The sequence below is a fragment of the Felis catus genome, chromosome D2 (assembly GCF_018350175.1).
Source record: "Felis catus isolate Fca126 chromosome D2, F.catus_Fca126_mat1.0, whole genome shotgun sequence".
Lineage (NCBI taxonomy): Eukaryota > Metazoa > Chordata > Mammalia > Carnivora > Felidae > Felis > Felis catus.
In genome coordinates this window covers 51,738,891-51,764,866 of record NC_058378.1, presented here as the reverse complement: position 1 = coordinate 51,764,866, position 25,976 = coordinate 51,738,891, and the positions used below count along the sequence as shown (strand labels likewise).

The 25,976-nt window shown below is 42.0% G+C and overlaps 1 protein-coding gene across 7 annotated transcripts in view; it reads right to left on the bottom strand.

Moving 5' to 3' along the window:
• The window catches only part of HECTD2 (HECT domain E3 ubiquitin protein ligase 2), a 78,025-nt gene extending 63,534 nt beyond the window's left edge, over positions 1–14,491 (bottom strand). For 3 of the 7 annotated variants that reach the window (XM_023240718.2, XM_023240719.2, XR_006587157.1), the window contains exon 1: positions 14,237–14,489. In XM_023240718.2, the coding sequence (XP_023096486.1) occupies positions 14,237–14,374 (138 nt within the window). In that variant the 5' untranslated portion in view covers positions 14,375–14,489. Of the gene's footprint in view, positions 1–14,236 lie in introns of all 7 variants that reach the window. The other 4 variants (XM_045040403.1, XM_045040404.1, XM_023240720.2 and 1 more) reach the window with 3 other exon arrangements.
• Positions 14,492–25,976: the final 11,485 nt, after the last annotated feature.

The window sequence follows — 25,976 nt, the reverse complement described above, 5'->3', positions numbered from 1 at the left end:
GGGAGTGACATGATCATATCTGTATCTTAGAAAAATCACTCTGTCGGCAGTGTAGGCAAGAGGCTGAAGGGAACACTACTAGAAGCTAAACCAGGCCTATCAGAGGAAATTTGAAGTCTAAACCAAGGAAGTCTGACCCAGGACAACAGGAACAGGGAAAGAAGAGGCACGGAGGGCTGGGCCAAAACAATGGCAAAACGTAACAGCTATTTCAGTTCCAAATGTGAAGCATAATGAGCATCACAGAACTCTTCCATAAATTACAAAATAAATAAGGAATGTGAAATGCTCTATTTCAAATTTCAGGAGAACAGGCATACTTTGACAACTCACCAAAAACTTGAAAATTCTAGACTGGGTTTTATAAGACTATGATTCATGAGTGACCGGAAAAGGAATCAATGCTCGCTGCTAGGCAAAAGCATGTTTCTCATGTCAAGATAATGGATATTTTACTAATTGACAGGGTTATCATTATGCCACTGTTGTGTAGCCATTGTTATGCACAACTAATATAAGGACAGAACTGTGGGAAATACAGGCACACCTTTTGTTATGCTTTACTTTATCCTTTTTCATAGATACTGCATTTTTACAAATTGAAGGTTTGTGGCAACTGCATCAAGGAAGTCTATCAGCACCATTTTTCCAATAACATTTGCTTACTTTGTGTCTCTGTGCCACATTTTGATAAGTCTTGCAATATTTCAAACTTTTTCATTATTATTATGGTGATCCGTAATCAGTGATCTTTGGTATAATTGTTTTGATCTATTGTAATTGTTTTGGGGCACCACAAACCATGCCCATATAAGATGGGAAATTTAATTGGTAAATGTGTGTGTTCTGATTGTTTCATGGATTGGCCTTTCTCCCATCTCCCTCCCTCTCTTTGGGCCTCCCTGTCTCCTGAGAAACAACAATATTGAAATTAGGCCAACTAATAACCCTACAATGGCTTCTAAGTGCTCAAGTGAAGGCAAAACTTGCATATCTCACTTTAAATCAAAAGCCAGAAGTGATTCTGCTTAGTGAAGAAGGTATTTTGATGCATGAAATAAGCTGAAAATTAGGCCTGTTGCACCAAACAGCCAGGTTGAAAATGCAAAGGAAAAGTTCTTGAAGGAAATTAAAAGGGCTACTCCCATGAACACATGAATGATAAGAAAGCCAAACAGCTTTATGGTTGATATGAAAAAAGGTCTAGTGATCTGGACAGAAGATCAGAGCAGCCACAACATTCCCTTCAACCAAAGCCCCATCCAGAGCAAGGCCCTAACTCTCTACAATTCCATGAAGACTGAGAGAGGTGAGGAAGCTGCAGGAGAAAAGGTGGAAGCTAGCAGAGGTTGGTTCATGAGGTTTAAAGAAAGCAGCTGTCTCCATAACATAAAAGTGCAACGTAAAACAGCAAGTGCTGATGTAGAAGCTGCAGAAGTTATCCAGAAGACCTAGCTAAGATAATTCATGAGGGTGGCTGCACTAAACAACAGATTTTTCAGTGTAGACATAACAGCCTCCTATTGGAAGAAGATTCATCTAAAACCTACACAGAAAAGAGAAGTTAATGCCTGGTTTCAAAAGACAGGCTGACTCTCTTCTAGGAGCTAATGCAGCCGGTGATTCTAACTTGAAGCCAATGCTCATTGACCATTCTGGAAATTCTAGGGCCCTTAAGAATTATGCTAAGTCTACTCTCCCGGTGCTCTATAAATGGAATAACAAAGCCTGGGTGACAGCACATCTGTTTACAATATGGTTTACTGAGTATTTTAAGCCCACGGCTGAGACCTACTATTCAGAAAAAAAAAAGATGCATTTCAAAATATTACTGCTCATTGACAAGGCACCTGGTCACTCAGGAACTCTGATGAAGATGTACAAGGCATCGAATATTGTTTCCACGCCTACTAACACAACATTCTACAGCTCATGTATCAAGGAGTCATTTTGACTTCTAAGTCATATTTAAAAAATACATTTCATGAAGCTATAGCTGCCATAGGCAGGATTACCTCTGATAGGCCTGGGCAAAGTCAACCGAAAACCTTCTGGAAAGGATTTACCATTCCAGATGACATTAAGAACATTTGTGACTAATGGGAAGAGGTCAAAATATCAGTATTCACAGGAGTTTGGAAGAAGTTGACTCCAACCCTCATGGGAGGACTCTGAGGGGCCCAGGACTTCACTGGAGGGAGATGTGGTGGAAAGAGCAAGAGAACTGGAATCAGAAGTGGAGCCCAAAGGTGGGACTGAACGGCTGCGATCTCACGATAAAACTTGAACAGGTGAGGAGTTGCTTCTTATGGATGAGTAAAGAAAGTGGTTTCTTGAGATGGAATCAACTCCTGGTGAAGACTGTTGAAATGTCAAGAAAGGATTTAGATTATTACGAAAACTTAGTTGATAAAGCAGCAGCAGGGTTTGAGACAAATGACTCTCATTTTGAAAGAAATTCTACTGTGGGTAAATGCTATCCACCAGCATCAGAGGCCGCAGAGAAATCATTTGTGAAAGGAAAGCCAATCGATGCAGCAAACTTCACTGTTGTCTTAAGAAACTGCCACAGACACCCCAACCTCAAGGCGAGACTGGGGTGCTTGGGTGGCTCAGTTGGGTGAGTGTCTGACTCTTGATTCTGGCTCATGGGATTGAGCCCCATGTTGGGCTCCACACTGAGTGTGGGATTCTCACTCTTCCTCTGCCCTTCTCCCCATCCTTTAAAGAAAATAAGTAAAAAGGCTTTGCTTAAAAAAAAAAACAAGGCAAGACCCTCCACCACGAAAAAAATTACAACTCACTGAAAGTCCAATGATGGTTAGCATTTTTTAGCAATAAAGTATTTTTAATTAAGGTATGTGTATTGATTTTTAGATATTATGCTTTTGTACACTTAATAAGCTACAGTATAGTGTCAACATAATTTTATAGGCACCGGGAAACCAAAATATTCATTTGACTCACTTTATTGCAATATTTGCTTTATTGCAGTGCCCTAGAACTCAACCTACAGTATCTCTGAGGCATGTATGATTAAGCTGACAAAGAAGAAAAGGAGTCAACAGCCAAAGAGATATGAAATCCAAGAAAAGGTGATGTGTTAAAAACTAAGGGAGGATAAAGTTTCAAGAAAAAAGTGATCAACGATGTTAAATGATGGAGAGTGGTTAGGTCTGAAATGAGCCTACTAGAATGAGCAAGTGTGAGATCTAGGGGACACTGGAGACAACAAATTCAGGGAAGGCAGTGGCAGAAACTATATGAAATGGACTGGTGAATGAATGGGAAATTTGGGATGTAGGCAATGAGCAGGGATTGCTCTGTCCAGAAGCTTCGTAGCAGGGGAGAAAGGCCAGTGGCTGGAAAGGTACAAAGGTTTGAGGGAAGATACACCGAGCATGTTTCATGGCTGCCAAATCCAATGTTTGCTTCTGTTGACCCCATAGCATTACTGCTATTCTTTGTGCAGGAATGGCCAAGGATGGGAGCGGAGACAGGCACTCAACCAAAAGGCAGCCATCTGTAGCCTATGTGGCTACACATTAGGTTACCTGACATAAAGGGCATTGATGCTTCCTAGCATTTCATCAGAAGGTCTTTCCAGACTTCAGATAAAGGAATATGGAAAAGAGAGCCCAGCCAAGAGTAAGAGAACAGCAGAGGCACAGAAAGTAGCCAGTCTCTCTTCCACTTTGCTTTCTGGTTCTGATATGCATGCATGTATCATTGCAATAACCCCCCCTTTTCTTTTCTTTTTTAAAAAATTTTTAATGTTTATTTTTGAGAGAGAGAGACAGAATGTGAGTGGGGGAGAGGCAGAGAGAAAGGGAGACACTGAATCCGAAGCAGGCTCCAGGCTCCAAACTGGAGCCCAATGTGGCACTCAAATCCATGAACTGCGAGATCATGACCTGAACCGAAGTCGGATGCTTAACTGACTGAGCCACCCAGGCGTCCCCCACCTTTTTCAAAAAGGAGGCATATTTGGCCTTACTTTCTGCTCCTTCTAATCAAAAAACCTTAAATGAAATGAAAAAAAAAAATCCTTGGTCTCGTAAGTCTCTCGTTTGTAAGACAGCTGTGTTCTTGATACCTTATACTTAGATGACGTGGGATAAATCGTGGACCGTTTTACAGGTTGACAGTACACTACAGATTAACAACAGCCAACTCTCAAAACAGCCGCTGCCCCACACTCTTGTCCAAGACATAAGAGAACTCTTACACGAAACCAATACTTTCATGAGAAGAAACAGGGCAGCATATTGTGCCGTGTAAACTAAAAATCAGAGAAACAACTCAACAAGCTATTGGGTATTAACTGACATCAAACATCAGACTAAATTAAAGGTTAGAGATCATTACTTTTTGAGTCATCTAAGAATTGGATCTACCACAATTATTACATCTGGTTTCGTGAGGAGTTTCGGAAATGCGATCTGTGAGTCCTACAGAAGGAGAACATTAAGGATGAAGTCCTGGAATGTGGCCAGCCTGCAAACAGTGGGCTGGATGTGTTGAAGAACACAGAGTAGCAGGATACCCAACCAGCTGTTACAGATTGAAGATAAGCACAAATGGGGGGGGGGGGGGCAGGGAACAGCAAGAATTCATTGAGGAAAAAACTCAAAATATTTAAACCTGGTATAGCAAATAAGAGACTTGACTCTCTAGGCAGAGGCAACTGTGAGTTCAACGAACAGCAGAAAAATTTTTGCGCAGTAATTATATAACTAATCAAAGATTACATTTCACAAGTACCTAACATTGACCTCAGTGGTCTCTATAATCACAAGCAATTTCAAAAAATGGAAATAAAAAATACTTAGACAAATAGACAAAAACTGCTCTGCTCCTGTTAACATATAATACTGCCAACTTTATTTTAAATTTTATTTTAATACAAATTCCTATTTTCAACTTTTACTGAGGAACAAACTACCCGAGTTAAATTTCTGATTTCTTTACCATATTTCTCATCAGATACTAATAAAAAGGACATTCATAGTTTTCCATAATAGCTTTTGTGCTGAATACCAAGTTCCACCATATTCAAGATTGTGATAAAATTTACCTTGCTCATCCTCGAATCCCCAAAAGCTGCTGTACAATATAAAACATTTTGGTTCACATTCTAAACCAATCATTGGTAAAATAATCCTTGCTGGCTCTGTTTCACCATGAAACATTTTCAAGCCATAGCATCTCACCACTATGTTAGACTGAATTAAAATTGAATTTCTCTATCTACAAAACTCATTATTCATTCATAACATGGTTCAACCTACTAGTTTTGTGAACAAGCTGGAAATGCTTGCATTTTAAACTGTATCAAGTGAAAATTAATGTGACATTCTAGCTATTTAGATGGGTCAACTGGCCGAAATTTTACTCACCGAAGAGACCAACACTGCAAATGTACAGCTAGATGAACTTGACACAGAGCTCCGCGGATACGTAAGCTCTGGATGTAGAGCTGTCGCAGGGGTCCAGTCAACAGGACATGCTAGATTACATTCAGTATCGTCTATCTGACATGTACATGATGTATTTTAGAAAACGCTCCATACAATAAACAACATCTGGACATTCTAAAATGTGCAATAACACTTCGTTAGTTGGAAAACACACTTATGTAGAATACCTGTCATCAATAATGCCAAATAAAGAACCAAGGGAATTCAACCTGTGTCTCCAACTTTCTGGTCTCAGAATCCCTTTACCCTCTTAAAAATTATTGCATGTATTAATTCCTCTTAAGAGAACAATAAACCCGTTTGTGGAAAATATTATTTTCCCAAACAAACCTCTTAGTGAGAAGAGTGCCATTGTTTTGCATTTTGCAAATCTATTTTTTAACATCTGATTTCACAGAAGACAGCTGGATTCTTCTACCTGCTTCTGTGTTCAATTTGTTGCGATACCAAGTGTCATGTATCCTCTAGAAAACTACGCTCTACACTCCGATGCTACACTTAGTATCATCATAGAAGTAGTTTCCACCTCATGTATCTCTATAAGGAGGAGGAGGAGGACACTCTGAGGATTGCAACAATAGGCATTCAAACTAAGAATGAATTTAAGGAATCTTGGGAGGACAAGAAGATATTCTCTAGATCTGCACTGCTTAATATGCCCATTTGCTGGAGCATATACTACATTTGCTAGAGGGAGCTACTGAGTACTTGAAATGTGCTAGTCCAAACAGATATCTATGAAGTATAAAATACACAATTTTCAAAGACTTAGTACGAAAGAGAGGCAAAGTCTCTCAGGAAGTGTCCATATTGGTTAAATACCGCAGTGTAAGTTTCTGGATATGTTGGGCTAAATAAAATATATTATTAAAAGTAACTTTTCCTCTTTATTTTTACTCTTTTTAATGTAGCTATTAGAAAGTTTTTAATTACATGTGTGGTTCACATTATATTTCTATTCGACAGAGCTGATCCAGACAGATGAAAACATACTTTCCTAAACTAGACTCAATACAACATACAACCTTAGGAAAAAGAAAAGAACTATTATTCTGATTCAGAATATCCCTGCATCACTTTTGGATGAAGGGCTTTGATGGAAAAGTGGTAAATATAAATGCAGTATAAAATAGACTATAGAAAAAGAACGAAAGATTATCTAAATGGATAAAAACTGAGTTTCTTGCATTGGTGATTTCTGATATGCATGTAGGGATAAGAGCAATCTATACTTTGGGCCATGCCTCACTGAAATTTATTTTTCAAATCCAAAGATAAATATTTCAGCAACAGTTTAAGTGCTCCTAAGGTAATGCATGTATCATTCAGTATTAAGGAGTCCGGGGACTACCTATCATGCATAGAAAAACTTTACAAAAGATTAAGTGACTTTCTATGATACTGAGCAAAGGTCACTGTATCAAAAGGCAGGTGAACATATGTACATTTATATGTTTTAAGTTAATGGGGCGCCTGGGTGGCTCAGTCGATTAAGGGTCTGACCCTTGATTTTGGTTCAGGCCATGATCTCATGGTTTGTGAGTTCGAGCCCCATGTCAGGCTCTGTGCTGACAGCTCAGAGCCTGGAGCCTGCTTCGGATTCTGTGTTTCCCTCTCTCTCTGCCCCTCTCCTGTTCTTTCCCTCTCTCAAAAATAAACATTAAATTTTTTTATATGTTTAAGTTAAAATAAAAAGCATTTAAGATTCTCTGCTTTATCAATTTTTTTTTTTTTTAATAGAAACTGACCTAAACCACCAGTTAGGGACACATCAGATGAGAGGCCTCAATTGTATTTAGTCTACAAAGGAGACTATTTTAAGCCCTGTTACTGGATAAAGACATTTTGTTTTTGTTTTTTTTTTCACAGTTCCCTATTAGGATGCTGCGTTATAAAATCAAAAGTGCTAACTTTGCTCTATAGCCTTCTATTAAGATGTGAAAAGTTAGCTACTTGCAAGGTGTGAACTTCCCTCCCAAACTAAGTAGCACCAGTCCAAGTGGAATTGCTTTTCTTAAGTGACATAAACCAATTCTTTCAAAGGAGACTAGGAATAAGGATGTGGATTCTGAAACAAAATCTTGACACCAGAAAAGTCACAATGCAATTAATTAATCTTATAAATAAATGAAAAGTAATCCGACTTAATATAAAAGAAAGGTTAGTCCTGAAGCTCAGAAAATTCAGTATTCGCTTATCAGGAAAGCAAGGTGGCATGGGAAATTTTATTCACATATCTTACAACATAGGAATAGAAAAAAATTTTTTCATCAACAGATTATCTTTATACAGTAAAATACTACTTTTAAAATGTCTGATTCGATGCAATCGCAATTCCTCAACCAATTTGCTATTCTTTAATAAAAACATGTGGATCAAAAGCAAGGTAATTTGAAAGAGAGATCTTTTTAATGACTAGGCTCAGACTTCAGACAGACTTTTCAATTCAGTTGAATTAGTAAAATTTCAATAATTTCTAATTTTAAAATTTTTAAAAAATGTTTTATTTATTTTTGAGAGAGAGAGAGACAGAGTACGAGCAGGGGAGGGGGAGAGGCAGAGAGAGCAAGAGACAGAATCCACAAAGCAGGCTCCAGGCTCCCAGCTGTCAGCACAGAGCCCTACATGGGGCTCCGACCCATGAACCACAGGATCATGAGACCTGAGCCGAAGTCGGACACTTAACTGACTGAGCCACCCAGGCACCCCAATAATTTCTATTTTTAAGAGGCATATTCATTTACTACAATAATTCCCCCAAAGATGTTTTTTGATTGCATACCAAAATGTCACTAAGTTACAAATATCAACTTAGGAACAACTTGTTATTCATACAAGGCGTAGCAGTCTAACATTTTTGCAAGGCAAGACCAGAGAAAAAGTAGGGAAATCAAAGCTTCCCAGAGCCTTCTCAGCTCCACCTACTTCCTCACTTGTCTTCTGTTGATCCTTCTCTACTCTCTCTTCCTCAACTCAAACTCAAAATAAGTTAATTTCCAAACACTATGCCAAAACAAGCCGCTGCTCTGGCAACACTAGCTGTATCCCTTTGTGAAGCTATTTCTTTTCCTCTCCAAAAAGAAATTCACGTGAACCCAGGCGTACACCAGCCCTGAAGAGTTCAGAGGACGCGTGAGGTCCTTTAATTCAGTGTGTGTGAGTGTCTGTGTGTGTCTGTGTGTGTGTGTGGTGTCTACGCACAGAAGGAAAGGAGAAAGAAGACAGGGTGGTACGGGGCTGGAGGCTTGATACACAAAGGTGTGAAGGAGAGTACCAAAGCCACAGGATGGACTTAGAAAGGGCTGGCTGGCTTACAAACAGCTTTCCAGCGACAGATGTTGGTTTGCAAATAATAATATTAATAATAATATCATCCAACATTTATTCAGCTCACTTTGTCAAGCCTCTTTCCTAAATGCTTTTTGTGTATTAATTTAGTCTTCTCATTTCCCCTGTGAAGAAGATTCAGAATCATATAAGGCACTTTTGGAGGTTCCCTGGTTCACAACGCACAACGACCACTTTTCTCCAATTGTTAAATATAGTCAAGTTACTCACGTCCTAACATTCTGAATTAGTTATGAATGAGAGAATAGGCAGGCAACTACATAATGGCTGTGCAGTTAAAAAAATTGACAAACAGACTTTACAACCCACTCAAAATTAGAGACACCCTGGATATGTGTTTATATAGCTATAGCCCTTCCTTTTTACATCGCAAGACTCTCAGATTATTTTTCTCTAATTAGACTGCTTTATTTTACATAGGAGTTAATGATATATTCACACCATCACGAAAACTGACACTATCAGATATCCTTGAACACATCTTTCTCTTCCATAATAGTTCTATCTCCAGTAACAAAGTTTTGAACAAACTTGTCACTGGACCATAACCTCTTTTCAAAAATAACAAATACTGCTGTAGGTGCAGGTTTTTTGAACCACACTGCCCCTCACCAGCAATATAGTATGTGGAAAGAGCATACTATAGAGTTTTTGAGTCAGAAACATCTCAATTTTAAAACCAACTCTGCTCCTAACCGGCCATTTTACCCTCCAGCAAGGAACAGGTAACCTCTCTGACTCTCAGATTCCTTTTCTGTGAAATAAGAAGATTATCTTCCTCACCATCCCAGTGGTTGTGGTGACTGTTTTTGGGTGCAATCTGACTAAACAAGAGACACAGGGAAAATGCTTAGTGTAGATAGAGTAGGTACTCAAATACTAGCTATTATTTATACGACTTATGTGTATTAAGCATACACATATATGATGTATTTTTGTAATATCTGTTGTTTATTCAATTGCTTAAAATACCTTCGGCACCACAGCCTTCACTCTCTCCTGTCTCACCTCTTGTTTAGAACAAGATGGACAAAGGGCACAAGATTCTCCATATGTTAGATTGTTCCGAACACTAGATGGGACAGAGTTTATGTGAGTTTCTACACATCATTTGGAATGATGTTGGCTGGATTACCTTTTTATGTAAACACGTTTCTCTGAGAGAACCTGTCTGGAAACTGCAGAATCCTTTTATGTATCAATCTTCCTTCTTTTTCATTCTGTTGTCTAATAAGGTTCCACATCACGCGGGTTCCTCCACCCCTTACCCTTATCACATGGCCACCACCTGAGTGGATGCACCTGTCATCTTGGGTACCGACTACAAAGCACCTTCCTTTACACTCTTCCTCCTCCTGTCCATGCTATTGCTAATCACCACCATGGATTTCATTATGTCATTCATTCTCTATTTAAGCAACTCCAGTGGCTTCCCACTAACCATGGACAAAAAAAAAAAAAAAAAGTCCATACTTCTGTGCCTAGTGATCTGGCTCCAGCCCCCATGCAATCTTACTTACCTCCCACAAGTTCCCAGCACGCTTCCATTGGACTCGCTGTATGGCTCCCTAATGCTTCTCTCTAAGCCTTGTTCATGTTGTTTTCCCCACTGGAGTACTTTTCCCACTTTCTTTTGCCCATCCAAATCCTATCATCCTTCAATGGCCAGCCAGCTTAAATAATTACCTTTACTTCCAGGCCTTTCTTCACAGTTCTGCACACATTGATTTCCTTACCCTGGTCTCCTATGGGGCAAATTGTTTCTATGGCTCACTGTGACTTCTACACATTGCTTTGCTTTGTTATGTTTCTATGTGTTAGCCCTGCCTACCCCGAGGCAGGAATGTTTTTAAACCTTGTTTTTATGTTTTCTTAGCATCTAGCCCAAAGCTAAACATAATAGGTGTTTAATAACTGGTAGTTACATTTTGGCTAGTGGTTCCACTAAGCCCATTTATACACACCTCATACAATGTGTACAAACTTCTCATTCCTGCTACTGATTTCCTATCAAATCTTCTCCACAAACTTTGTGCTTTCCCTCAAAACCTTCCCTCACCTTCCACCTACTTGACAAGTCTCCCGGCCCTCACTGTGGGCAAATTTCTCTTTGAAATCCTAAACTGATTTCTCCATTTCCCTTCACCTTCCTGACCTGATTAAAGCTAACTCTTGTTAGAACCCATTCCACTCCTTGCCACCCTATCCTGTGGAGAACCTCCTCCCTTTTCCTGTTCATCTGATTTAAATGTTGAAGTAGACAGTCAAACTCATCCTCACCACCACTCATTTCTGCTCTTCCTTTGACCACTTTCTTCTCCCCCATTCACCATATTTTTCTAACTTCCATTAGCAACTATAGTAGCAACTAATTTGCAATATTCTCCTCCACTCTAATCCATCAGTCTCAGCAGATTCAGTGTTCACACCACCAGCCTTTCGTATCCACGCACTATTTCCAATTCCTTGGGCTCCTCACCTCTGCAGATCTGCACGACCTCGCCACACAAACCACGCACCTTGATGGTTCTCTCAGGGCTCTATCCTGAGCCTCTCGAGCATCCTAGAGCCACTTTAACCACCTTTTCTCTCAGTTCTCCCACCACCCCTGGTTTCTGCTGTGCCTCATTCATTTAATCCCTACCTTTCACCAGTCCATTTCAAATACTGCTCTACAAACTAAGTAGACTTGAAGCAATGTAGTTAAAACACAGATTCCATGGAGCCCTTAATTCAGTACAGAAACCATCGATTTTTCAATCTTAGCTACATGTGAGAAGTAAAAAGAAGCCCGAGATTGATTTCACTGGCTTGCATTTGAAACCGGGCAATGATGGCTCCAACAGCTCCCCAGGCGATTCTACGGTGCAACAAACGTTGCAAACCCGCGCTGTGGAGGGAGACCTGGGAATTACGATTTTCATGTGCTACCAGGGTAACTCTGGTCAGTCAGGATTGAGACCACTGTGTTAGGCACTTCCTGGCTAGAATGGGCTTCCTTCACACTTCAGGGGTCTTAGGATCAATCACTTTAGGGTTCTCTTTCCAGCACCCTGAAGCCCACTCCTGCACATTTCTTTAAACTTCCAGGATATAGTCCCAACTCTTCAGGCTTCATTAGGGTCATCATAATCTGACCTTCTACTCATTCTAGGGAGCTGTCACTCTGAATTATTTCCAAACTCTCACAAAAACGTGATAGAATGATTTTAGGAAAAAGCCAATAATGGAGGGTTACATTAATTGAATCATGAACTCAGTCTACACAGACAGAACCGATCACCTGGGGCAAAAAAGAATCACGAAAAGTAGCCCAGAGAAAAAAGTTACTGATGGCAATCAGGTTCCTAAGCAAACTTCCAGAAGCTCCATCTAATCCACAATGGAGGCTGAAAAAGAACCAAACAGGCCACAAACTGTCTTTCCCTGCCCCTCCACACCAAGGCCTTCCCCACTTGCTGGTGAACTGAGACATCCCAGCTCTCTTGCCCTCTGGAGAACCAAACACATATTTTCTTCAATTTTCTTTAATTTCTGTAATTCAAGGTTAAAAAAAAAAAAAAAAGCTTACTGAACTCTACTGTTTGACTAGTGGTAAAAGTCCATAATCCTTTATTCACACTTCCGAAACCCCATAAGCTATTAAAACGGAAAGGCTTTTGTAACTCAATATGGTGATGAAACATGTACCTGACCTGAACTCTTTGACAATCCAACCTGATCTGAACTGATCTAAAGCTATTTATACTTAAGTCTGACTTCACCTCACTTAGTGGGAACAAACATACATTACACTGCAGAACTACTGACATGTTGATTATAGGGAACTGGCCAGGACCCCACTTGTGGATATTATACATGACCTATATACCAAATTACCTTCCTAAAAATCTGAAAATTTCTGAATTCCAAGGGTTTCAGGAAACAGTCTGTAGTCCTGGGTCCGTACTATCAATTTCTCCAAGTTTTTATTACAAGCCTTCAATTTTTCAGCCACACTGAGATAAATATGTTTTGGGGAGGACACTCACTTGAGGACCCACATTCATGTAACTGTTTCTCATAAGCATATGCATTCATTGTTTTAAACAACCGATTTAGAAATGAACTTTTAAAACACTGCCTTTTTGCAAGTTCAGAAAGTCCTGGATAAGCTCTGAAAGTCCAGGGTACCAACACAGGAACCCCAATGGGTCTGCAAGCAGTTGGATGACAAATTCCTTCAAAGCATTTCCCAAAGTGATTCCTAACCGCAACTCCAATTTACCACTCAACTGTAGCTATATTTTACCATATGTGTTCTTTTATTACTGTCCACACTTAGCCACAATGATTTAATGAAGAGAGCCTGTTCTAACAATTTCCAGTTATCACAGTCCTTAGACATTTTTGAAAAACCTACAGAATCAAAACATTATTCCTAACGCTTTAAAGAGTGAGCTATTTTAGTAACTTCTTAGTCATTTAAGAGGGAGGTTTTAAGAAATGAATTGCAAGTAGGAATAAAGAAAATGTATCATGTTCTTTAAACTTTTACTATTTTGTCAAGCACAGATGCATGACAAGTCATGGTCTTTAAATGTACCAAAGCAAACTTTCAGAAAGTACATGTTATGTCAAATAAAAATCCCAGAAGTTAAAGATTAATTTTTGTGTGTGTGCTCCAAAGTACCAGAGTCATAACCATCAGTAAAAACAGGGAAAGGGGGGGGGGGTTGTCCCATTACATCATCTGGCAATATGTAGTTTGAAGCCGCTGAGCGCTCTCCAAATAATCCTTAAGAAAATCCAGCTGGGAAATCATCCCTGTCAAGCTTAGATAACTTGAGTTTAAATAAAAGGTTAAAAAAGCCTCCCCACCTTACGTCACATGTCTGTACCAAACGAAAACTAAAACCATCACCGAGGCATCTACCTCCCACTACCCTGACAGCCACGGAAAGGTCACAATTAAGTGGAAACTCGCCGCCCAGCCTGTGCAATCCGAAGGGGGGAAGGGAAAGAAAAGCGAAGCCAGGGGGGAAATCTCGGCGCCCCTAAGGCAGGCAGGCAGGCAGGCAGGCACCTCCGTGAAAAACCCACTCCTCCCTGCCTGACACCTTATCCTCATCCAACAGATGATAACGTCGCCTCCGAGATGCTGGCCATTTCCTTAGACAAAGTGGGCCCCTCAAAGCAGACAATAACCGCGAACAGCCAGCGGACGCGGCCACCCCAACATTTCCCGAGGGTGAAAGGTGCAGCTTTAGAGGTGTTCGCGGCTGTCCACCAGGCACACTCTACTGCAGCCCGGGGAAGGGTGGCCCGGGCGCATCTCCGCGGGGGGCCCCGAGGGTCTCCGAGCGCCCCCCGCCCTCCCTCCAGACGCCCGCCGTCGGGGCGCCCGGCTGCCCCCGCCCGTCACCTACCGCAGTCGCGCCGGCGCCCGCCGACACGATGGGCGGCAGCTTCTCGCGCTCCGGCTCCTTCCCTTTCCTCTCGTCCGGAGCGGCCGCCGCCACCTCCGGCGGCGCGGCAGGCGAGGGCACCCGACCCGCCTCACTCATGTCGGGCCAGGCGGCGGGAGCGCGAGGCGGCGGCGGCGGCGGCGGCGGCGGCCGGGCTGCTGCTGGGGCTGGCGCTGCTGCCGCCGCGGCCGCGAGAGGGCTCTGGGCCGCCGCTTCCAACCGCCGCCGCCGCCTCCGCCCGCGCCCGCGCTCCCCGCGCCCGCGCTCCCCGCGCCCGCGCTCCCCGCGCCCGCGCTCCCCGCGCCCGCGCTCCCCGCGCCCGCGCTCCCCGCGCCCGCGCTCCCCGCGCCCGCGCTCCCCGCGCCGCCCGGCCTGGTGTGCGAGCCCGGATGCCCCGCCCTGCTACCACCCCCGCGCGCGCCCGGGCCCGCGGCCGCCGCTCGCCGCTCGCCGCGGCCGCCCCCGCCCCGCCCCGGGCTCGCTGGTTGCTGGTCGGGGCGCCCGCCGCTGCCGGCCGGGCCGTTCTCGGGGTTGGGAGAGGAGGCGCCGCGGCCGACGCCAGCCGCCATGTTGTTTGCCGACTGTCGCCAGGCACGGCGAGGAGGGGTCTGCCCTAGAGGGTCTGGGCTCGGGGGGACAAGCGGAGGTCTGCAGAGGGTCGGGCGGGGATAGAGAGCGCCCGAGTTGGCGCTGGTTAGGGCGGGGCGGGCGCGGCCACATGCTTTACATGGACAGCCCTGACCTTGGGCGTCGGGGACCCGCGGGACCTGGCTGGTGGCCTTTCCCCTCCCCTCCCCCGCCCAGTGCCCACAAAGCCTTGGGGTCACTGCTTGTCCCTGCCTGCCCGCCTGCTCCAGGAGAGGCGGTCTCGAGCCTGCGCATCCTCAGGCGACAGCCTTTCCTTTCTTAGCCCACCGATCCTTTCCAGATGCCCTGAGAGCCCCCACCTACAAAGGAAAAACCTGGGGGTGGGGGGAAGTGAGACGCCGTGGGTTCCACCTTCTCCACCACAGCGCTGGACGGCCAGGCCACACTTTCCATTCCTGTTCGTTTCGTCCCCCCTTTGACTGCCAAATCCGCCTCTCCCTTCCCGTCCCCACGCGCCTACATCTCGCTCTCTCCCTGCATCCCTTTCCTGCCTCCTATCCCTGCTTTGTTCCTTTCCTTTTATAAGTTACAGATGGACAGGCTCAAACTCCGCTGCTGCGTAGACTCATATTCCTTAATGTCAGATCATTAATATGGGAAAGAACTTTCAAACAGAAAAGGAAAGCTTCTTAATCATGATATTACAATCTCTCCCCCACCCCCAACCACAAAGACAATTTCCTTTTCTTTCTTGTCGCCCCCTCTTTTTTCTTTTCTCAGTCTACTGGAGCAGCGGGGACACCTGCAGATCTAAGAGGAGGGAGAGAGTAAGAATGCGCTGTTTTGCCTATTAAATGTAGGCAATTTCTTGGCATTCAGGTCTTCAGATTTTTAGGTTGTGGCTTTGCTGCTTTGAGGTTGAGTGAATTGTCAGATAAAGGGATACCCAGATCCAAGAACCAAAAATATATCTGCAACAAAGCCAAAGATGATGTTTGGGTTATCTGTTGTTTTACATAATTCAGAATTAGTAGCATAACTAAGTACTAAAGTGCAGAAGTTGCATGTTTTTCAAACCCCGAATTTGTAGCAAGCAGATCTGAAGCAACCAATGTAATGAGTATAACAATTAGTATTCAATTAATTTCTGAATTACAAATTAGGACTCATTTATAGAAAGGCTTTCTGGTTATCGTTGCCATTATCACCAATTTAAGTGTTAATTAGTAAAAGGTATGGGGCAAGTGTAATCGGAAAAAGTATTTCTGTGCTAATTAGCCTTGGGGGAAAATAACGTATACAGACATCACTTTGAAGCATTCTCCCTATTTTTCTTCAATTCTTTCTCAGGATTTTCTTTCCTCGTTAAACCTCTGAAATACCTTCTAGGGAGGAACATATAATCACATCCGACTTTTAGCAGGCCAGCTTGCTGATCTTTTGATATGGCAACAACTTAGCTGTTGTTTTGTAAAGGGAGACCTTTAACTACAATTCAAGATGTTCTGAGCTGCCAAGCTAGGTTGGTAGAACACATACTAGAGGGGGAAAAGTATCCTTTCTGTTTTCAACTAGATTTAGTAATTTGTGATAAAAATGCTTAGATGAGAAATCACTTGAGTTACATGCCTTATGCTTTCTCTTTTCATGTGTGAGACTAAATAAAAGTGTGTCTGTACATGCAGTCCCATTCAATAGAACAAAATGCCTAAATATTGGCAAAACCAGGCAAGTCAGAAATTTTCATTTCTGCTACTGCACCAACATAGATAATCCATTTCTAAACAAGTTCACTGATTAACTCTCCTGTGAGTTACATACCCCAAACCATAATTCATCAATGTTTTCTTTTACATCCTATTAAGTACATTGCTCTCCAGGCAAAACTCCTTCCCTTCTTGATGCACATTAACTCTAGGATGGGGGTTGGAGGCAGGGAAGGGGATGCTGGGAAGCTTCCCAGTGATGGCTCCCAGGGAACTAGTGGGCTTGAGGGCCTCATTCCCAATCACCACTAACATGCCTCTGGGGCCCAGGTGGGAGAGAGAGGGTTGTGGAGCAGGACGTGCTTTGGCAGTTCCATACAAAAGTATGAAGATGCTTTTTGGCTATGCAAGTGTCAGCCAGAAGTGCAACAGTGATGGCATCTAAGTATAAACTCATTAGCCTTGGAAAAACTGGGAGTGAGGCAGGAGAAACATTTCACCTTCCTAAATCCAGATAGAAAACCAAGCCCATTAATTATACCTATGGGGAATAGGAGTTTGAAGAGTGGAAAGGTTAGAGAACTGGTTATTTCCATGGAAGAAAAGGAAGGACCAAATTGCAAGGTAATGGAAGGTCTAATTATAGATAACATTCTATTATAATTACACAAAACAATAGTAATCTAGTGAACAATAGAAAAGTAAATTCTGATGGGTCTTTCAAGAGTAATTTATAACTAATACCTTAATTATAGAAAGTATAGCTGTGAAATAGTAAACTTGTTTTATTTTTTTAAGGTGTTTTTTTTTAAAGAAAACATCCTTTTCACATTTCAACTGTTGTCCTAAAGTAGTAGTAAACTTGGTGAAAGAAACTATTTTAGCCATGTTGACGTCGTTAAAAACATTGTTAGAACTCTTCCCTAGGTTTAATGACTGTGGCTTTTAAAATTATTATGTAAAGGGGCGCCTGGATGGCTCAGTCGGTTAAGCGTCCGACTTCAGCTCAGGTCACCATCTCACGGTCTGTGACTTCGAGCCCCGCGTCCGGCTCTGGGCTGATGGCTCAGAGCCTGGAGCCTGCTTCCGATTCTGTGTCTCCCTCTCTCTCTGCCCCTCCCCCGTTCATGCTCTGTCTCTCTCTGTCTCAAAAATAAATAAAAACGTTTTAAAAAATTAAAAAAATGAAAAATAAAATTATTATGTAAAAAATAGCTTTTCTTTATTACATAAACAACACATTGTCATTATAGAAAAAGAAAGTACAGGTTAGCAAAATGAAGAAAATAAACTCTGGATCCTACCCAACTACAGATAATTGCTAAGACCTTGGTCTGTATCTTTAGAAAATTTCTCCATCCATACACATGCACACACACACACACACACACACACACACACACACACACACACAGTTTCTTGATTTGTTTTTATAACAGAACATACTGAAATACGTTTTGAATCTGTGCAACTTATTCTTTAGAATACCCCCAAGATGGCTTTTTTTAAAGAATTGCACAGGTTTATGTAGAGGCAAAACTGAAGCTTTGAATTTTGAATCGGACCTCTGTCGAATGTGTTCTTTCTCTCTAGATACCATTGGCCATTGACCTAGTAAGGGCCCTCAACAACCTCTAACCCAAATTATTTCCATAGCTTGCCACTTGGTCTTGCCTTCAGTGTTTACTTGCTCCAATTCCTACTGGAATGACCTTTTCAAAATACGTAACTCCTTGTCAGCCCTTTGTTTCAAAATTTGAAAGCAAAACTTTGAAACCCCTCGCTCGTGTAGCATTTACTTGAATTCTTTACAAAGAAGGCATTTTCTTAATGTCCTAATTAGAATCAGTTGTCTCTCTCTCTCTGCTCCAAGAGCATATTGTACATACTTACATTTATACACCTATTACCTTACATCTTATTTATTCCCCCCAGTAGGTCATGGCACAGAGCAGAAAGGGCATGCCTAATTACTCCTTGCATCGCTATTCAGGGAGCGCTATCTGGAGTGTGCTGTTAAGGAGGCTCTTGATATGCTCAGAATAAATGAAATAAGATGTTTTCTTAGTGTGGTTTATAAGAGCTTTGAAGACCGTTTTCGAAGAGGAATTAGAAAAATGCTCTGAGTGATGGGCTGTACTCGTTCAGACAATTTGGTCTTGAATGCTTCTTGAAAGTCCAATACTGTCCAATGGAACTTCCTGCAATGGTGAGTGTTCTATATCTGTACTGCCCTGTACGATAGCCGCTAGCTACATGTGGGTATTGTGACTGAGGAACTGAATTGTAAATTTTAGTTAATTTATATTTGAGCAGCCACATGTGACTAATGGCCACCCTATTGCACGGCATAGCTCTGGAGTCACATCTCAACTTTTTAAAAGTTTGGCATCTTTATTAATGGGCTTTACTGCCTCTCAACTTCACTCTTGAGAATGTCTGCAGGCAAACCTTCCCCGATAATGAGGGCAGATCTTAAAGAGTTCTGATAACAAGCCTAACACTCTCAATAATTTCTTCCTTTTTTAAGTTTTTTTTTTTTTTACTTGGTTTTCATGGGAGTCGGCACTTGTGGATGAAACAAACATCTTGTCTTAGCCCAGCGCTACGTAGAAGAAAATGTGAATGGCAGTAAAATGGAGTGTTTCAAGTTGGTTTTGGATTCCATCTTTCGATATTTCCAAAGGAATAGCAGTATGTCAACGCACACATACACACACATGGACACCCCTAGATACCTCAGTATAGGTAGATAAATACTTCTTTTAAATCTTTAACCCCAATTTTAGATTTGTTTTCTACTCGTGAGACAAAAAACAACAATAAAACAATGGCACAACAAAAACATCCCATGCATGATGCACCTATTTCAAATTTGCATGAATCTAAGTTAAACTATATGGAGGCACTTGGCTGGCTCAGAAGAGTGTGTGACTCTTGATCTCAGAGTCAAGTTTGAGCCTCATGGGGTGTAGAGACGGCTTAAATAAATAAAACTTAAAAAAATTGGGGCACCTGTGTGGCTCAGTGGGTTAAGCGTCCGACTTCAACTCAGGGCATGATCTCACAGTTCATGGGTTCGAGCCCCGCATCGGGCTCTCTGCTGTCAACACAGAGGCTGCTTCAGATCCTCTGTCCCCCGCTCTCTCTCTGCCCCTCTGCCACTCGCTCACATTCTTTCTCAAAAATAAACATTTTAAAAATAAAAGAAACTACATGTTCTAAGGTTGCTGACGACATCAAAATAAGTCAAAGTGGCAGACGCTGCTATTCATTCTTCCCCTTTGTCTTGCTAACGGAACCCTGATTCAATTTGAGATGACAGTATGCCCAATCAAAAGAGGCTTTTTTTCTGGACTTCCTTGTAGCTAGCTACATGTGGCCATATGACAATTTAGGCCAATGAAGTGTAAGCTGAGTGTTTTAGGCAAAGTTTTGCTACCTTTTTCCCGCCTGAAATTAGTGTATGATGTGTGGATTTGGTGCTACAATCTTGTAACCATGAGGATGCAAGTATGAGGATGAATGCCAAAACACTGACAGTGTAGTGGCAAGATGGAAGACATCTGGAACATTCCTGACGTTGTGGAACTGATGCATCAGCTTGGACTACCTATATCTAAATTTCTTGTTTTATGAGACAAGTCCCTATCTTGCCTAAATTAGTATTAATTGCTTATTCTGTCATTTGCAGCTGAACACATTCCTGTCACACACAGTGTGTGTGTGTATACGCACTTGCACACGCGTGCACGTACACACACACACACACACACACACACACGGTTTGTTTTGTTTTGTTTTCGTCTTAGTTGATCCCCAAACTAGTAAACTGTTTGAATTTCTACCAGTTTAACCTTTCTTTCAGTTATGAAAACACAATCCTCATCAAGTAAAATGTGTCGTCTTAATTCTAAGATGAATAGTTCGGAAATTGCAATCACATCTGTACAAGTATGAACATTTCCCTTCAGAGTTAGAAAAGGTGCCTCTATATTTCAATGCAAGGTATTGGAAAGAGAAAAATTAGAAGTTTTGAACAGTGGATTTTCTGTTTCTTCCAATTTTTAACTAATTATGTGGCCTCGGCAAAATCACTCTGTCTTTGAGTTAGCTTCCTTATCCTTGCGTGGGTGTTGTGAGGCAAAATGAGAAAACATACGAAGTGCTTTGTGAATTGTGATGCATTTTAATAAATCTAACAATGAGCACGTACTGGGTACCAGAGGCTGTGCTAAGCACTTTCCAAGGATTGGCTCATGTATTCTTCTCAGGAACCTACTTTTAATATTGCTGTAGAGTAGGGACTATTGACTTTAAAAGTAAAACAACCAGTTTACTTGGGAATAGCAGACGAATTGCAATCCAGGACATGCAAGCTTGGCAAAACATAGGCAAGTCTGGAGTTCAAAAGAGAGGAACTTCATAGAGAGAAGAAGGAAGTTGGAGCAGCTGCTTTGAACTAACGTCCATTGGAGGAAATGGAGAGTTCAGGCTAATGACAGTTTCTCATTGGCCGAATTGTGGTATTTTCTTATTGGCTGAGCTAGTTGCTGGGCAAGGAGAAATTCTTCCTACCTCCTCCCGTGGGAGTAGTAAAGTAGGATTCTTCCAAGTTTGCATCCGTGATTGACTAAGTGGTAGAGTATGAGAACTTCCCCCTTTGGCCTCCAGATTCAATTTTAAAGTTTGTTTATTTATTTTGAGAGAGACCAAGACAGTGTGAGGGGAGGAGCAGAGAGAGAGAGAAGAGGAGAGAATGCCAAGCAGGTTCTACAGTGTCAGTGCAGAACCTGACACGGGGCTCAAACTCAGGAAACCATGAGATCACGACCTGAGCCCGGATCATGACCTGAGCTGAAACTAAGAGTTGGAGGCTTAACCAACTGAGCCACCCAGGTGCGTCCAGACTCTATTTTAAATAAGGTTTCCTTTTTTCTGTTTCGTAGAACTCAAACCCATTGTACAGATGGGGAAATTAAACAATCATATCTAGTAAATTGTACAGATTCATCTCTTTACTCTCCAAAAAGTGCAGAATAGTTGCTCAAGAAATGTTTGTGGCAGGAATAGAGGTGTACTCTATTCCTTTTGAGGAATTGCATACCATTTAGGATGTTGTAAACTCAGATTTGGCCACAATGAAATACTGCTACCGAAGGCCTATCCAGCACCTCCTTGTTGCCTAACATCTTAATAGAACATTTTCTACTAGAGATATTGAAATAATCAGCTCTTATTGAGGTGGTGATTCAAGTTAAGCATCTTTGGCTAATAATTTCTATTGCCTCCGGAAGTTTTTTGGAACAGATACAGAGAATCCCTTTTGCAACCTTCTGGCCCAGAGGCTCAACAAATATTATTAAACAGAAGAATGTTAAATGCTTCACAGAGACTCTGCCTTTGTGGGCTTTGCCAACGTACTATGTTATAATCAGATTTTGATCAAGAAAGCAACAGAGGACATTTGGGAAAGATTCTTAGTAAATCCTGTGTTATTGAAACACATCAGGTATTAGAGTTCATTATTAAAGGGCAGACAGATAAGGAATTGGGGCTCCCAGTATCACTATTTAGGCAGAGTCATTAGCACTCACCTGGTAAATTTCCTCTAAAAACAAAGAGGGTGCGTTAAACCTTCCTAGGTCCACTCTATTTCTACTGTATTTTTTTCATAGGGAGCTGAAGTACTGACTCATTTCATCACCTACAAGGTAACAGTATCCTGTGACTTGAGGATCGCTAACATGAGGACATCTTCCAGAATTTCAAGGGGTTCCTGGCTTCAGGGTCTGTACTAATGCATTCTGGTGCATTGTTTCTTTCTTTTGACCCTTCTTTTCAGCAAGAGCTTTGCTTAGTGACAAAATACTAAATGGCACTAGAACATCTTCTTGGGGGGGGGGGAGTGCTATCAACATAGAAGTAGTAATAAATTGGTAAAGAAGCTCATGGTGAAAGTCAAGAAGTCCCATGACTACCTTGATACTCGTACACTTTTATCATCATGATTACAAACCTCTTTTGGAAAGCCATTTCTAAGGAGGAAGCTGCATTCTTAGCGATGGCTTTATTATGATTTTAGGCTCTTTTGTCCATTGTTGCTGATGATACTCTAGTTTTATAAGGCCAGGAAAGCCAGGTTCGCTGCGGTCACAATGACAACAATTGTTATGCCTCTTACAGGGTGAAGTGGAGAAAATGAGTTTTATGTAGTGTTTAGTGTAGAGTTTACTGAGTGGAAAGTGACCTGTCACCTGTCAACCGGTCAACAGTCAGATCAGAACACTTAAACAAAACTAACAGTTCCTTTACTCTTCCAACTCCACAAAAGTAAAAAATGTTCTAGAACAGGGGTCTGCACATTTATCGTCATCTTCCTCTCTCGGGTGCCAGCTCATCACATCTGTACTCTGCCGATAAAAATAGCCAAATGCTAAAATTTAATGAGTGGCCGATGAAAATAGCCCAAAGAGAATTGTATTGTTTATTAACCCCTATCTTCGACGATTAGGCATCAAAAGACTTCTGTAAATGACACCTCATGAATATGAATATTCTTTTTACTTGAAGCTGCTTATTGTATCTGTGATTAACCTATTATCGCCCTAAAAAGGTAGTGTTTTCTGAGGAAATGACATGAAGGAAAAGGGACCAGAACAGTCTTAGAAAGGATTCTATAAAATTCCAACAGGCACTTTTAAAAGACGTCCATTTAATTAAATAAAATGATCTTATATGATTCTGAAAACCTTGTCTCTGGCGTGGGTGAAATCTTCCTGTCTGGCAGCAAAGGTGTCCCCGTGACTGACCGCTTGAGGTGGAAATTCCACTGGTCAGTGTGGAAGGCAGAATTTCTGAAATGATCCTCAAAGAGGTCCCGCGCTGGTATCCAGCCCCCATGAATGTGATGAGATGCCACACTTGTGATTGTGCTATGTGGCACAGCTGACCTTAAATAGGGCGATTATGCAGCTGGCTCTCATCTAATCCCACGGGTCCTGAAAAGTGGAGCGCTTTCTCTGGCTGGTGGCGGAAGTCAGAAAGATTCAAGTACGGGAAGGATTTCACGTGCCATCGTGGCCTTCCCCCACAAGAAGGAGTTTTAAGTGGCCTTCAGGAGCTGAGCAAGAGGACTCAGTGACTGCCAGCCAGGAAACAGAGACCTCAGCCCTACAACTGCAACTAACTGCATTCTAACAACAGCTTGAATGAACTCCTAAGGGGGTTCTTCCCAGGGCCTCCACGGGAGGGCCAGCTGGCCGACACCTTGACGTCAGCCTTGTGAGACCCCAAGCAGAGAACTCACCCAAGCCTGCCTAGACTTCTGACCTACAAAACTGTAAGATCAAAATGGGTATTGTCTGAAGCAGCTAAGTTTGTGGTAATTTTTTGCCTTGTCATAGAATTGATACGGTCGAGGGGCGCCTGGGTGGCGCAGTCGGTTAAGCGTCCGACTTCAGCCAGGTCACGATCTCGCGGTCCGTGAGTTCAAGCCCCGCGTCGGGCTCTGGGCTGATGGCTCAGAGCCTGGAGCCTGTTTCCGATTCTGTGTCTCCCTCTCTCTCTGCCCCTCCCCCGTTCATGCTCTGTCTCTCTCTGTCCCAAAAATAAATAAACGTTGAAAAAAAATTAAAAAAAAAAAAAAAGAATTGATACGGTCGAGAAAAATGCCAGCATATTTAAGGTAGAAGGGACCACAGAATGCCTCTAGTCCACTGGTTACCTAGACAAAGAGGGTCTCTAGACACAGGAAGCATTTTGAAAGCCTATATTAAGCTGTAAGCTATTTCCAAATTTTAAAGCCTATATTAAGTCACGCATTTATTATTAAGTACTGCTACACAGGTTTACTTAATCTTGATAACCATCAAGTTTCTCCGTTTTCAGCCCCCCTAGAAGTTATTCCCGTCAGGCCCAATATTAAGAACAGAACCTGAAAAAAAAAAAAAAACAAAACAAAACAAACAAACAAACAAAAAGAACAGAACCTGAAACAAATAAATGACTTGAGCTAGAATTATATCAAGTCTGTACTATAACCACAGTTATTCAACGGTTTGCCAATTATTTATGTTTTGAATACATTAGACAATAATAAACTTGTTTGTATTTCGAAATGCAGTTAGATTGGCTAAATCATTCACACCACAGCTTTAATGGGCCGGAGACAGTAAGAAAAGGGACATTAGTTATTAACTTGTTTTTTTTTTTTAAAAAACTATTATTTTTGTCCACACCTCACCATTAAGTATACAGATGAGGGAACTAGTTAGGCCAAATAAGTATGTAACTGTTAATTAAATCTTGGACCGGTTTTAAATGTTTGTGATAAAAAATTTTTTAATCAAACAAGCATCTATCCAAATTTAAAATTGACAGGTGCTGCTGCTAAGTCAGCTGTGTGAAAGGAAAGTGGAAATAGACTTTAAAAAAAATCAGGCTTTAAAAAAAATTAAATAATTAAAAAAAATAGGTTCAGATTCATGGTCAGTGGAACACAAACTCATTTCCGTTTGGTTTAATGAAACAAAACGTACTGAACGCCTACTATATGTAAGGTATTAACAGACACTCTTTGGACTATGAGGATGAAGAAACCCGCCTTGGGCCTACAGGAGTAACAGTCTAGGAGGGGGGCAGACGCAGGTACCCGCGTACATACAGTACAAGGTGGAGTGTGACGGGGGCTCTCACGGGGAGCAAACACTATGGGAGCTGAAAGGGTGGAGAGCTTCCCTGTGGTGGAAGAGACCTGGAAAGGGTTCCTGGAGGTATCTTCTGACACCACGGCGATGGTCACTGAGTGGAGTTTCCTCCAAAGCATATTACATTTGACAGAGGAGATGTCTCATGAGAGACTTGCCCCTCGAATTCTTGTCCTGCCAAGGGCCTGAAATGAGAACAGGAGGAAAACCGGCTGTGGAATTGCTATGCCTCAGAACGGACATGTAGAAACTACTTAGACTGAAAGTTGCGCTCAATTTGTATCCCCTCAGCACGCACCCCATAAATGTAATTCCCTTATCCCTCAGATTTCCCTTAAACGCAGTGATGCTTAACTTCACCCTGGGGTTAATGTGGAGGATCAAGCATGTAAAAATGTGCAAAGATGTAGCAGCAGTGTTTCAGATCGCCGCTTCACGTCTGAGAGGGCTAAGGAGCATCTCTAATCCCATTTGTAGTCGGTGGTTTCTTCTTGCCGGGCCAGGGACTTAATCCCTAGACTCCTCGGCACTCCAGCACTTAGCCTCTATTTCAAGTGTTCTTTTTACACTTGTGAAATGTTTGCTCACCCTGAAGTACAGAATTCATTAAAAGGCATGGCCAAAACAAAACAAAAACAAGAAACAAATCTATTCATCTGGAACTACGACAGTGGTGTTCAGTAATCTTGATTACATTGC